This window comes from Malus sylvestris, chromosome 5 (assembly GCF_916048215.2).
Source record: "Malus sylvestris chromosome 5, drMalSylv7.2, whole genome shotgun sequence".
NCBI classification, from domain to species: Eukaryota; Viridiplantae; Streptophyta; class Magnoliopsida; order Rosales; family Rosaceae; genus Malus; species Malus sylvestris.
The window spans coordinates 19,820,723-19,832,618 of NC_062264.1; the positions used below are offsets into that span (position 1 = coordinate 19,820,723).

Here is an 11,896-nt window from a genome sequence, read left to right on the forward strand (position 1 = left end):
CTTATATACGTTTGTTTTTATTAATGATAATACAAAATATTATTTAACCAATGCTCAGTGAAAATTTTACCAAAAAGCATATTTCCATTGGTTTATTAATTATTGTTTATAATTTAATTACAATATTTACAAAAACTTAAATAAAAAATATTTTGTCAAAAAAAAAAAAAAGGGTTTGCACGACAAAAAAGTAACAAGCATTGCGCAAAGACTTTTTATGCGACGCAGGTACTGTCGTCCTGCAAAGACCTTTTGCGCGACGTAGGTGCTGTCGTCATACAAAGACCTTTTGTGCAACATAGGTGCTGTCGTCGCGTAAAGACCTTTTGCGCGATGCAAATTGTCTCTTCGTCACGCAAACCTTGATTTCACTGCCCTTGTGTGACAGTTGGTGTGTGATGAAGGTTTTGTTGAGCTAATTTTCAGGTAACGTTTTTTAACGTTGTGCGACGAAAGTACATGCGTTGCACAAACGGTTTTATATCCTAATGAAGGCTTGCATGTATAAACACTCAGCGTTATTAAGCTTCACGTTATACACGTCAATAAGAATGCCCTTATGTTGCAAGACTTAATAGTATCAATTGCTGGTCAAATTTAAAACATCGTTACATTTTAATGAACTTGTAACACTACGTCCGCAGGCGCATGCCTAATTGTTTGGAATCACTAGATTAGATTATACAGTTCATATATTATGATATATACGTGTGTGTGTATTCTGTAAAAGTGTAAATGTGCCTCTTGAAGCTACTCAAAGGCCAACCATTACTACTCAAAGGCCAATGCCTACCCGATTACTTTCAATTTTCCATCACTAAAACTAAGACAACCCTTACACATTAAACAATCACAGATGTCCGTGCATGTATTTCATCTTGAAATCATGGCCTCTGAATATGCAATTTGCACATTGATTGCCTAAAAAAGGAGTGAATATTGACAATTAATATACAAGATTTATTTTCCATTTAATTTCCAAGTCAAAACAAAACATGCATGGTAAAATAAAAGAATTTTTTTCTGATTAAATCTTTAAAGGGTCAAAAATCAAAGCAATACAAGAGTGCTTTCATGCTTATACAACCCAATATTTTTTAATAATTTGTGGAAATATTTTCTTCCCCGCATTATTTACTCGGCAACTACAAAAAAGAGAAAAAAGTTTCAAATGAATAACCTCAGAAGCTTTGTTCTCTCTAAATTACCAGCAGTACAATTATTCTCCGGTGAAGAACTCCTCAACGTCGTCGTTTCCGAGTCTTCAACTGACGGCGTTGCCGCTCTACAATCCCTACGTTTCGTCCTCGACGTCAACCCAGTTGCAGATGTCAAGCTAAGATTGAGATCGGGCGATCGGAAATTCTCCACGTAATCATCATTACCATTGACATCAAAATTAGGCCTCTTCTTCTTGGTAGACTGCCTTTGTACTTCTCGAACCTGATGTTCACGAACATAATGGATGTCACGACTATACTCGGGAAGTGGCTCCAACGAGCCGCCACGTAACACAGTCTCCATCGCCGCCTGGCACACCTCCCACTTCCCACTCAAAAGAAGGCCCGTCGCCCCATTTACCGGATTCATAGTCCGCCCCACCGCCTCAAATAATAACGACTGAAACAAAGCTAAAAGCAACAAAACGTAATCCTCATCAGCGATCTTAGATATCTTTAGAATTTGTTTATATATATATATATATATAGGCCGCAATCAGACGTCCACACTCCATATTTACTATTTTTGCATCGTTGATTGATCATCATGCAAAAACAACATATTACAGTGTGGACGTCTCAACCAATACCGTATGCACATACTTTGATTTTGATTTGATAGCCAAAAATGTTATCTATACCGGGTCGTTGGGACTCAGAGACGGCGTTGATGAAGGAGAAGAGGCCGGCGCGTCCAAAGAACTTGGCCACAAAAACGGTGGCGTGGGCTTGAGCTTGGGGATCTTCCATCCATTGTAGGCATTGCCTAAGGATGCAGTTATCACTGCAACCCTTTCTTAGAACTCGGCATCCATTGCAACTCATTTTTCACGCATTAATATATTTTAACAGATCGAACTCTGATGTTGGACGACGACGTCGACGACAACAACAGGACTAGATGATCTAACCCTCAGGGACTAGCCTGCGTTTAAGTAATATTGGAAATGTGGGAGGGCGTTGTAATTTGCATCATGACTTGTATATATATAGAGAATGAGAGTGGGAAGTGTTATCTTATTGTAAGACCTGGCGTATATATTAAATTAGCTTTTAAAATTTAAAAAGAAATATGGGGAGGGTAGTTATTCATTATCGTGCCCGAGGAGTAATTCGTGATATCAACCAGCATTTGATTTGATTAACTAAGGTTAAGTTATAGGAGGTAAAGTTGTGTACATGGTTGACTCGACTGTATAATCGAGGGTTTTTGGGTTGGTTCCAAACTTCCAAGGAACTTGGTGAGGGACGGTTGCGGGTCTCCGCACAACGGTTTAGTTCACATAATTTCATTCTTCCACCGTTGGATGTACCTCTGCATGGATATTATCTAACATCTGTGACCAGATTCTTTTTCTGTTTCTTTCTATTACTGGTTGTTTCTGGTTGTACTGTAGCTTGTACTATTCAAGAAATTTTTAATTGTGACGAGAGGACAAGTGGTACATCATGTGTTTTAATAGGTGTGGTGAAAATTTTTATTTTTTAAGTTTTTAAGTTTTTAGCACACATATTCCACCATTTCTATAGTGACATGTGGTGTACCACCCCTTTTACCGGTCACATTGAAAAATCTCTCGTACTACTCATGCGACTCTTGCATGCAAGACTAAAATATGTTTAGAGTAATGCTAGGGAGACTAAATTTTAGAAATTAAAAGACATGGAAGTTGATGGTTGGTTTATTACTTAAGTATTGATAAACATGTTCATTTTTATTGGTGACACATCATTTAGTTTGCTAATTTTGTCTTCAAATTTAGTCTTCTTAGCATTACCCATATGTTTAGTGTTTTTTTCTTTTTCTTTTGGTTGGAGGCTTGGAGCAAATTGCCTCAACAAAATTCCAACAAACCAAGGAGTTCATCAACTGAAAAGGTTATATTTCGGAACATATCCATATACATATCGTAAAAAATATCGACAATATCAACGATAATATCGGAAAATATCGATGTTGATAATTTCGCTCACACTTCAACAATATTTTGTCAAAATATCGGTGTAATATCGCTAAAATATCGAAAATATCGATGTAAAGGAAGGAAAAAAAAAAAAGAAGAAAAAAACGGGGAAAAAGGGAGGAAAAAAAACACAAAGGGGATTTGAACCCCTCCCATTTTACTCCTCCAACACTGTAACCACCATATATCACTTATGTTTTAGTGATAATATGCTAAAATATTTATATTTATATGAGTGGCATGTTAACAATTACATGCAAAACTATTTTGGGGATTTATCATTTGATGAATACTCTTCACAATAAACTTACTCTACACATAGAGATGATGAAGATAGTGAAAATTTTGAACCTCATAAGAACTTTATGTGGTACTAAATCACTCATGTATCTTATCATGCAATGTATAAAGTGTAAAATATTGTAGTAAATCATTATATATAAATGATTATGGTGTGTTTAATCCTTTTTTCATTAATTACTACATATTTTCTACACTCATAGTGTTTGCCAGCTCGCTGTATAATCAACTTAAATCAGTTAAATTCATCATGTAATGCATTTCCTTCTAATTTTTTTTGATAAACTAATAGATAATTGACTAAATAAACATTCTCCAAAGTTTCAATAAAAATTTCCAAGTTTTTCTTACAATTTCCGTGGTTTTTATTCAATTTTTATCGATATTGATAATATCCCGATATTTCCATCGAAATTTCCATATTTTTGGACTACCGATATTTCCGATATCATCGATATTTTATACCATGGTTACAATATATGTGAACCCTCCAGCCAAAAGTTAGTGCTACTGGGATGATTACCATCTCTAGTTAAGCATTATTTAGAACATACAAGGGAGTGAGGAGTCTACTTGTATTGAATTTGACAGCCAATTAAGTTGGGTGTAAATGTGCATTCTAGCAACTATCCATTATTGCTTTTGCAACTAATGGTAGAAGAATCCATGACTTTCTCTCTTCCTTTCTTTTTTCAAAGAAAAATAATCCCTTTACAGGACAAAAGGGTATCACATTTTATACTTAATTACTATAAATAGAAGGTTCACATTGTATTATTTTGACTAAATTTAAGAAAATTCTTCAAAGAATCACATAATTAATTAATTAGATTAATTTTTCTTCTTCCTGTTGATGACATCATTACTTATTTGGAATAGGTCGGAAGTTATGAAATGAGGAAGTCAAGAATAAGGAGAAAATGAATGTGCATTAGATTATGAATTGTATTGTGGAATCAGTATTTTGATTCCGTAAGTTAGAAATCCAAATAATTTTCAAGAGTAACTTTAGGTAAACAAGCAATAAAATTAGACTCTATGTGATTAATTTTCCATATTAAAATTGTTCGTCTGGAGGAATATCCAGTGGGGATGTTTCCTGGCCAACGAGCACACAGCTCCCCGAGAGGTTGGCACCGGTTGATATCGTCTGTTAGGCTTCTACTTATTGGTGGGCTGTAAGAGAAGGACAGAGTTAATTCTGAAAGGTACCTTTGTAGGGCCTTAGGTGTAGGCCTTGAGGCTCGCAATCAAAATTAAGTTTAAGTATTCAGGCGTGCCACTGCCATCTTTAGCATGACAGATGTAAAACCGATGTTCAGTTGTTTGATTATATATGCCCGAGAGACCAAGTTAATTCTGACAGGTGCCTTTGTGGAGCCTTAGGTGTAGGCCTTGAGGCTTCTAACCAGATTTAACCAAGTACTCGAACATATATTGGTTGTTTCATTGTTGCGGAAGTATTACAACCGTTATACTTTAATCGCCCGAGCCCGCAGAGCAGAACGAATTCAGAGAGGTGCCTTTGTCGGGCCTTAGGTGTAGGCCTTGAGGCTTCCCATCAGAATTAATTATATACGCAAGCGTTCTGTGGTAATCATGATATAACAGAAGTAAAACTAAGAAAATAGGCTAATTGCTTGCGCCCCAAGTAACTTCAGACTTCTTGTTATCAAGGACTATCGTGGATGGGTTAAGTTCACATAAAGTTCTTTTTTATGCCTTGAGACCAAGGACTTTTAATTGATCAATCTTGTCTGCCCGAATGGTTAGAACTTAGAAATCTTTTAATCATAAATTGGCTAGAAATAACTTGGATGGAGATGGAAATATACATCATATTACTAGATTTATAAATGAAACGACTAAAACAAAGGAGGTTGGGCAAGGTTTCACCTTGTCGGGCAAGGCTGATCGTCTTGCAACTTCCTCTCTTTGTGATTTACAAAGGGTTTGAAGGCTAGAAGGGGAGATTGGGAGATGAGTTTATAGGAGAGAATTGATACTACATCAAGATTTAAACAGGGTAGTAGAGCTTTTACAAAGGCTTTTCTGGTGAAGATTGATCCCGAAAAGGATGAAGGCTTGGTGCTGACTACAGCTTCGTATGCAAATCTGGTTTGAGCAGAGTTTGTGTATTTGTTTGTTTGATTGAGTGTCCTCATCTCTGATTTTTCTTTCTCCTTTTATAGACGATTTAGCTTGGCTGCTTGCAGTATTGATCTTGCCCGAATGCCTCTGAAGGGTAGTGACTCATTAGCTTTTTACTTGTCCTGCCATTGTAAAGTACTTTTGGGCTGATTAGCTGGCTAGTCTACACCACTTGACCCCTAGATAGGTGAGCAGGTGGCTTGAGTGATATGCACTTAGTCGGGAAAAAGGCCTCTTCCGCCTTCTGGGATTTGGCTGAGCCTCGGGCTTCCTTTCTTCTGGACCTCCTTTTGGGCTAACTCCCTTTCAAGTCCAAAGTTCAAGTTTTAACCCAAACAAAAATAATTCGAAAAAATAAGATGTTATACAATATGATAAGTAAAAGAACATTATTATACATAATCATATATGTATTTTATTAGACGAATGATTTAGACAAGTTAATTTCACTTAAAGAGTTAGTGAGTGGCTATATTTACAAGGCGCAGAAGTTGGGAAGAAAGTGGCACGCATGGGACTAATGATAACGATGACGATATAGACAAAGTAAAGGCATTGAAGTTATAGTCGCGACTCGGGTAGGTGGCATATATTTATCTTATTAGGACCACAATTCATTATCTAATCTCACATAAAATATGTTTAATTTATTGTTAATTAAGTGATGTTCCAACAAAATGAAGTTTGTGGAGAATGGGATTCCAATACAATTAAATTTTCACAGCTCACTTTGATTTGGATTTCACATGCTTCCGAATGTAAGGCCGCTCCGGTCATTATGGACTATGGTGGTACATATTGTGGGTGGTGCTATCCACACTCTCGTTTTTACTTCTCACACACCTCTTTTGATTTCCAGTCGTCAAATCGAATTAATTGAAGAAAATTAATGGACAAAAGTTACAAGAATGATGGAACATCACTTGGCCGTACATACGATGCCAAAAAGTGGATTCATAAGATTAATTGAAAGACAAGGATGTGGTATAGGATGTTTCCATTTGCGATTGAAGCTATTCCAAAACGTCCCTTCTGTGAGCTAGAAGGACACACATACTTTTCGGGAGAATTCAAGACATGAATTTCAGCTAATATATGAATGTTCTTTAACTATTTGAACTTTAAGAAGTCTCCCATAATTTACATTTTACTTTTAGTTTTGCCCGCATAATCTCAAAACCTTTTTTTTGTGAAGCTCTCTATATATTGAGATTCTTAGAGCTGCACTTTTTAAATTTTAGAATCTTTCATCAATTAGTTTCACAATCAAATGGTGAAGCTCTCTTTATCATGATAGGGAAAGGTGCGTCAATAAAGAGTAATGTTTACCACATTTGGCGATTATATCTTTATAAACGTAAAGTTAAAACCCACTTGGATGAATAAATCTCACTTTATTGGATTTCGGATGAGTGAGAAACGTAATGTAATCGCTAAATATAATATTATCTGACTAAAACCTTTTTTTTTTTCGATGACAGAAAGAATAACCCTGATGATCCAGATCTATAAGCAACTACAAGGCTTTAAGATAAAATCTAGATATGTGTAATCAATCATTTGCAAACGACAAATGTTAAGTAAACTCATGCGTTTACACCCGATTCTGTGAAGGTTTAAACCTAGGACATCGGAAATTACGACTTGTTCTTACTCACCTATGCCGACCATTCGGGTTAAGGGTAATGCACTAAATGTTTTTGTAAACTAAATGACATGAAAATCGATGATTGGATTATTACTTAAGTGTTAATTAATGTGTTTATTTCTTATTGGTGACACATCATTTATTTTCAAAATTTAGTCTACCTAGCATTACTCTTCGGGTTTAATTAAATAGTTTAATCTTTTAAGGGTCGGTTTTCCTTCAAATAAAAAGAATTCAGGTTTAGCAAATAAAACACATTGTGATTACTTGGGATTGTACTCTTGTGACGGCAAATCCTTCGTAATGTACGCTCCACAGGTAAAGATAAACTTGGTTTCATGCATGGCCTGTCTTTTATTCCCCCTGTGAGCCGTATACCAAGCCTGTGTGTGTGCATTGAGTTGTCTTTGTCAGAAACAAAGCGCACAAACATACAAACCCTATCGATTTGAATACAACTAAAGGAAGTTAACAGCAACTTATTTTAAGCAAATATCTGCGTAATTTAGTAATATATCATGGATAACTGCTAGCCGCGGCACACAGTATGTGACCTTTAACCTTATCTGTGATTTTTCTTCTTGTTTTTAACTGAAAATTTGTCACCTCAAAGAAACGAAATCCAGATGTGGAAAATGGGTTCCGGAGAAAGCTAATGTGAATGTGATGATGACGATTATTTCCAAGATTGTGGGTGGCTTGTAAGAGTGACTTCAGGTTTTGAGCGGTTTCTTTTATGCAGGAGTGATTGACTTTTGCGTCAATGGTTCCCTATCATTCTAGCTATTAATTTTTTAACAAATAATAATGAAAATTATATATCCTTGAAATTCGTGTGTCAGAATTAGGGTTGATTTGGGATTGTAATACTTTTAGAAAGGAAAAATTGACATAAATAACCTATTTTCTTAATCTTGGAACCAAAATAGGATTTTTCGAATATGCACAGAACATGCATACGACATGCACAACAATAGAACAGAAATTGGATTTTTCCTATCCTTAAAATGACATAATTGCCCTCGTATATAAATAGATTATTTCTTCCAACCCAATCAGCATTTTCATCTTTCTCCGAAAATCTCTCTCGCCCAATTCCTATCTCAAAGAACCCTAACCACCAAATCGTGGGGAAATGGCGAATGAGGCTATTGCTCAAGTTGGAGATTTCTTCTCAAATCATCATCTTCTTCCCCAAATTTGAAATCTCATTCAAAACCCATATGGGTCCATCTAGTTGTATTTTGCAAAATCTCATTGTATTTTGTGAAATCCCATCCAAATCCGAAACCCCAAATTCGAAATCCCATTATATCCCTTTGTCTTCTTCTCCGTTGATTTCGTCGGATTCGGGCTCGTCGTCAACAGTTTGGGAAGAGGGAATGTCATTGGAAAAGACAATTTCTTACAGAAAATGACTCATTTATAGGGCTCGTCGTCTTCTTCTGTGTGTTTAGTGAATGATTTAGGGAATGTCGTCGTCTTATTCCTGCCGCCGGCCTCTAGCTTCTGCTTGGGGTCGGTGGCAGCAACCTTTTCAAACATGTTTTCCTCCTCCTCCTCCGTCTCTTTAACCTTCTCTTCTTGCCCAACACCTACAATGGCTTCCCTTTTCCTTTTGGAATTTGGGGATCTACAATTGTTCTCTGGAAGTGTTGGAAATTTGAATAGTTTGAGTAGAAATTTCTTTGTCCCACATTGGCCATTCCCAAAAGATTTTATCACTTTATAAGGCTTTGTCCTTTATAGAAAGTGATTGGAGTAATAGGCCTAAAGAATAAAATTGGGCTCACTCTTGGGGTTGGGCCTTGGGGTGCACTAATTAATTGGTAATTAATTATAATTAATATATATATATATAATTAATTATCAAAAGATGGGTCTTGGGCCTTGGGGCTCTTGGGCTCGGGCTTTAATAATTAAATTATTTAATTAATTATTTTCTGATTTAATTAATTATTTTTAATTAATTTCGAATTTAATTAATTATATATTTTTTACCAACAGACTCATCATTTTAGATGAAGTCTAAAGAGTTCAGAAAGAACATAGAGCAAAACACCCCTTTGGAGAAGATGTCTCCCAACAGACACATCCCATTCTCATACCTGTTGCGAACAAGCATCCTTCTATTATGTATACATCCATCTGCATGGCATTTAGTATACAGAAAATCAATATTCTTCTTCTACAATCTCAAACATCCTTTCTGAAAGAACCACACAGAAGTTCGCCAGAAGTTAAGTTTTCCGGTACTGGAATTCTAACTTGATCGTTGAATCCTGGTGAAGCAGACGTCCGTAGAACTACAAGCACTGAGTAGAGACGAATTTCTGTTTCAAGGACATTGCGGTACGCAAGCCTCGATCTTCAATCTTTGTGTTTTAAATTATTTTGTTGTTCATACTCTGTTCAATATTTATTCGTATTTATTATTTATTAGCATATATAAAATTATCATAGATTGTTGACATATATCCAACAGGAAGGAGTGGATGAAGCATGATCTTTAGGTCTTTTGTCTTTCTCCGCACCTGCGGTAGCCTCGTTTCCTATCAAGGAACGGTGGAGCAACCCACCATCTATGGGTGGTGTGGATGGAGTACTATCTCCGGGATGTTTGCCCATGGATCATGGTAATCTGATTTGGAGCCTTTGGGCTATGATTTAGGGCTCTGCGCTCAAGATCTTCCAGAACTTCGAATCAAATTCCAAATTTGGTGGATCTCACCTCAACACTTACTTGCTGCTTCTTTCGTACTTCTCTCCGGTCAAAGACAACTTTATGTTGTCACCCCTACAAAGGTCTGGTATCTCTTCAGAATGGTGTTTACACCACATGACCTTTTTTGTGACTGCTTGGTTCTAGGTATTTAGTTGCCCATTGTGTACTTGGTATTGGCTAAGGACTAGAAACGTGGCGATTGGTATTGATGTGGTTTCATTGGATCTGCAGGTTTGGCACCTTTTCCTCGACACTGTAACTATGATGGGTTTGAGATGTGCTCCATGCGGTGGTTCTTCTTGGTTTTTTGGTCTGCTGGCTGTCTTCACTGTTTTGGCCGTGTACGTGGCTAGGGAAGCTATGTTTAGGGTTATTAGGCGTTTTTGTGTGGTCACTTTTGGGCCTTAGCTTTTGGGCTCCTATGTAATTTTTGCCTTAGGTATAGATAGGAACCTTTACTGATGCATTGTGTGCATATGTGGTGTCCTGTCTGTACCGACCCCTTTTTTTGGGGGCTATTTTTATTTCTCACTTTCACCTGCAGAGTCTTTGTAATTTGTCCTTCTGGACTTTGTTATAAAAATTCCCATCGACCAAAAAAAAAAATAGATGAATGCTAAAAAGTTACTGTATGTACATGACACGCATATGACATGCTCACATATATGAATGCTAAAAAGTTACTGCATGACACGCATATGCAATGAGCTGAGAGTTTTTAGAATTTATTTGTGGTTATTTAAGTAATTTTGAGTTTGTGGATGGTGTACATGGCATGTGAATGACCGATTTGTCCTATTTTAGTTCCAAAATTAAGAAAATGAGTTATTTCTGTCAATTTCTCTTTAAAAAAAGTTTTTTTTAAACTGCTGCCAATGACAGTTAAAAAAGCGTAGAGAAATAGAAGTAGGGTCTATTATGCTTCTAAAAAAATGTTTGTTTTTTTTTTCAAAGCATAATAATGTGTGCCCACATAATGAAATTTTCAAATGGCAAACATAACTCACATGTTTTGCAAAATTATAATCTTTGTCTCTACATTATTCTCTTGACAATTATTATATCATATTAAATACCATATCTTTTTAAGTCATTTGACATATTCACAACAATTTATATAAAAGTTTACCAAATACTCAAACACCTTTTTTTTTTCTTTTTTTTCCTAAAAGCACTTTTCCAAAAAAAGTATTACGAAACACTCAACAACTTTATTTTACAGCAGTTTATTTGCACAATACAACAGAAACAGTTTTTTTTTTTAATTTTTTAAGTACGACAATATCAAACTAGCCCCTAGTATTATTCTAAAATAAAATACTTGCAACTTTGCATGATTTGCTAGGTTTTACCTGGAATAATGATTAAATAGGTCCTTCTTATTCCATCCATTGCGTTTTATGTACCTTCCCCTCTCTTTAGTCTAGTTTTGAGTAGCGATATTACCAGTAAAACACAAGATGCATATGAAACACCTTATTATTAACTCATTATGAGGCTAAGTCCACTCCCTCCCTTCAGTATAGATAATAACGTTTGTTCAAAAAATAAAAAATAATAAACACAAGAGGCATATAGTACGTGAAAAATACATAAATGTATTATTTGGTGTCATGTAGCATTAAAAGCTATGGGCATTAGATGCCCTGGATTCACAGGACTCCAATAAAATCAATAATCTAATACTTGTAGCATTTAATACTACATATAGCATAGAAAACATTTTCCAAAAATAATATGAAAAATCAACCATTATTTTAAATTTTAAAATTTATTTATTTAAAGTGTTTACCATTTTCATTTGTTTAATAATATATTAAAAATTTGTAGAATACGTAAATTTTATATCTTGTTAGAAAAAGTATGGAAATTGTGTGTATTAACTATT

At 35.6% G+C, this 11,896-nt stretch overlaps 1 protein-coding gene across 1 annotated transcript; it reads right to left on the reverse strand.

The window, feature by feature from the left end:
• Positions 1-1,120: 1,120 nt before the first annotated feature.
• Positions 1,121-2,045, reverse strand: LOC126624810 (LOB domain-containing protein 37-like). The gene is made up of 2 exons (XM_050293921.1): positions 1,862-2,045; positions 1,121-1,631 (listed from the first exon to the last, which is right to left on the reverse strand). Exons 1-2 carry the CDS (start codon positions 2,043-2,045, stop codon positions 1,168-1,170), a joined length of 648 nt encoding a protein of 215 aa, XP_050149878.1. The 3' UTR covers positions 1,121-1,167.
• Positions 2,046-11,896: the final 9,851 nt, after the last annotated feature.

Excerpts from the sequence above, each read along its gene's own strand:
- LOC126624810 (XM_050293921.1), bottom strand. The coding sequence starts at position 2,045 with ATGAGTTGCAATGGATGCCGAGTTCTAAGAAAGGGTTGCAGTGATAAC. Across the intron at positions 1,632-1,861 it reads CTCTGAGTCCCAACGACCCG|CTTTGTTTCAGTCGTTATTA; the intron begins GTATAGATAACA and ends TGTTGCTTTTAG.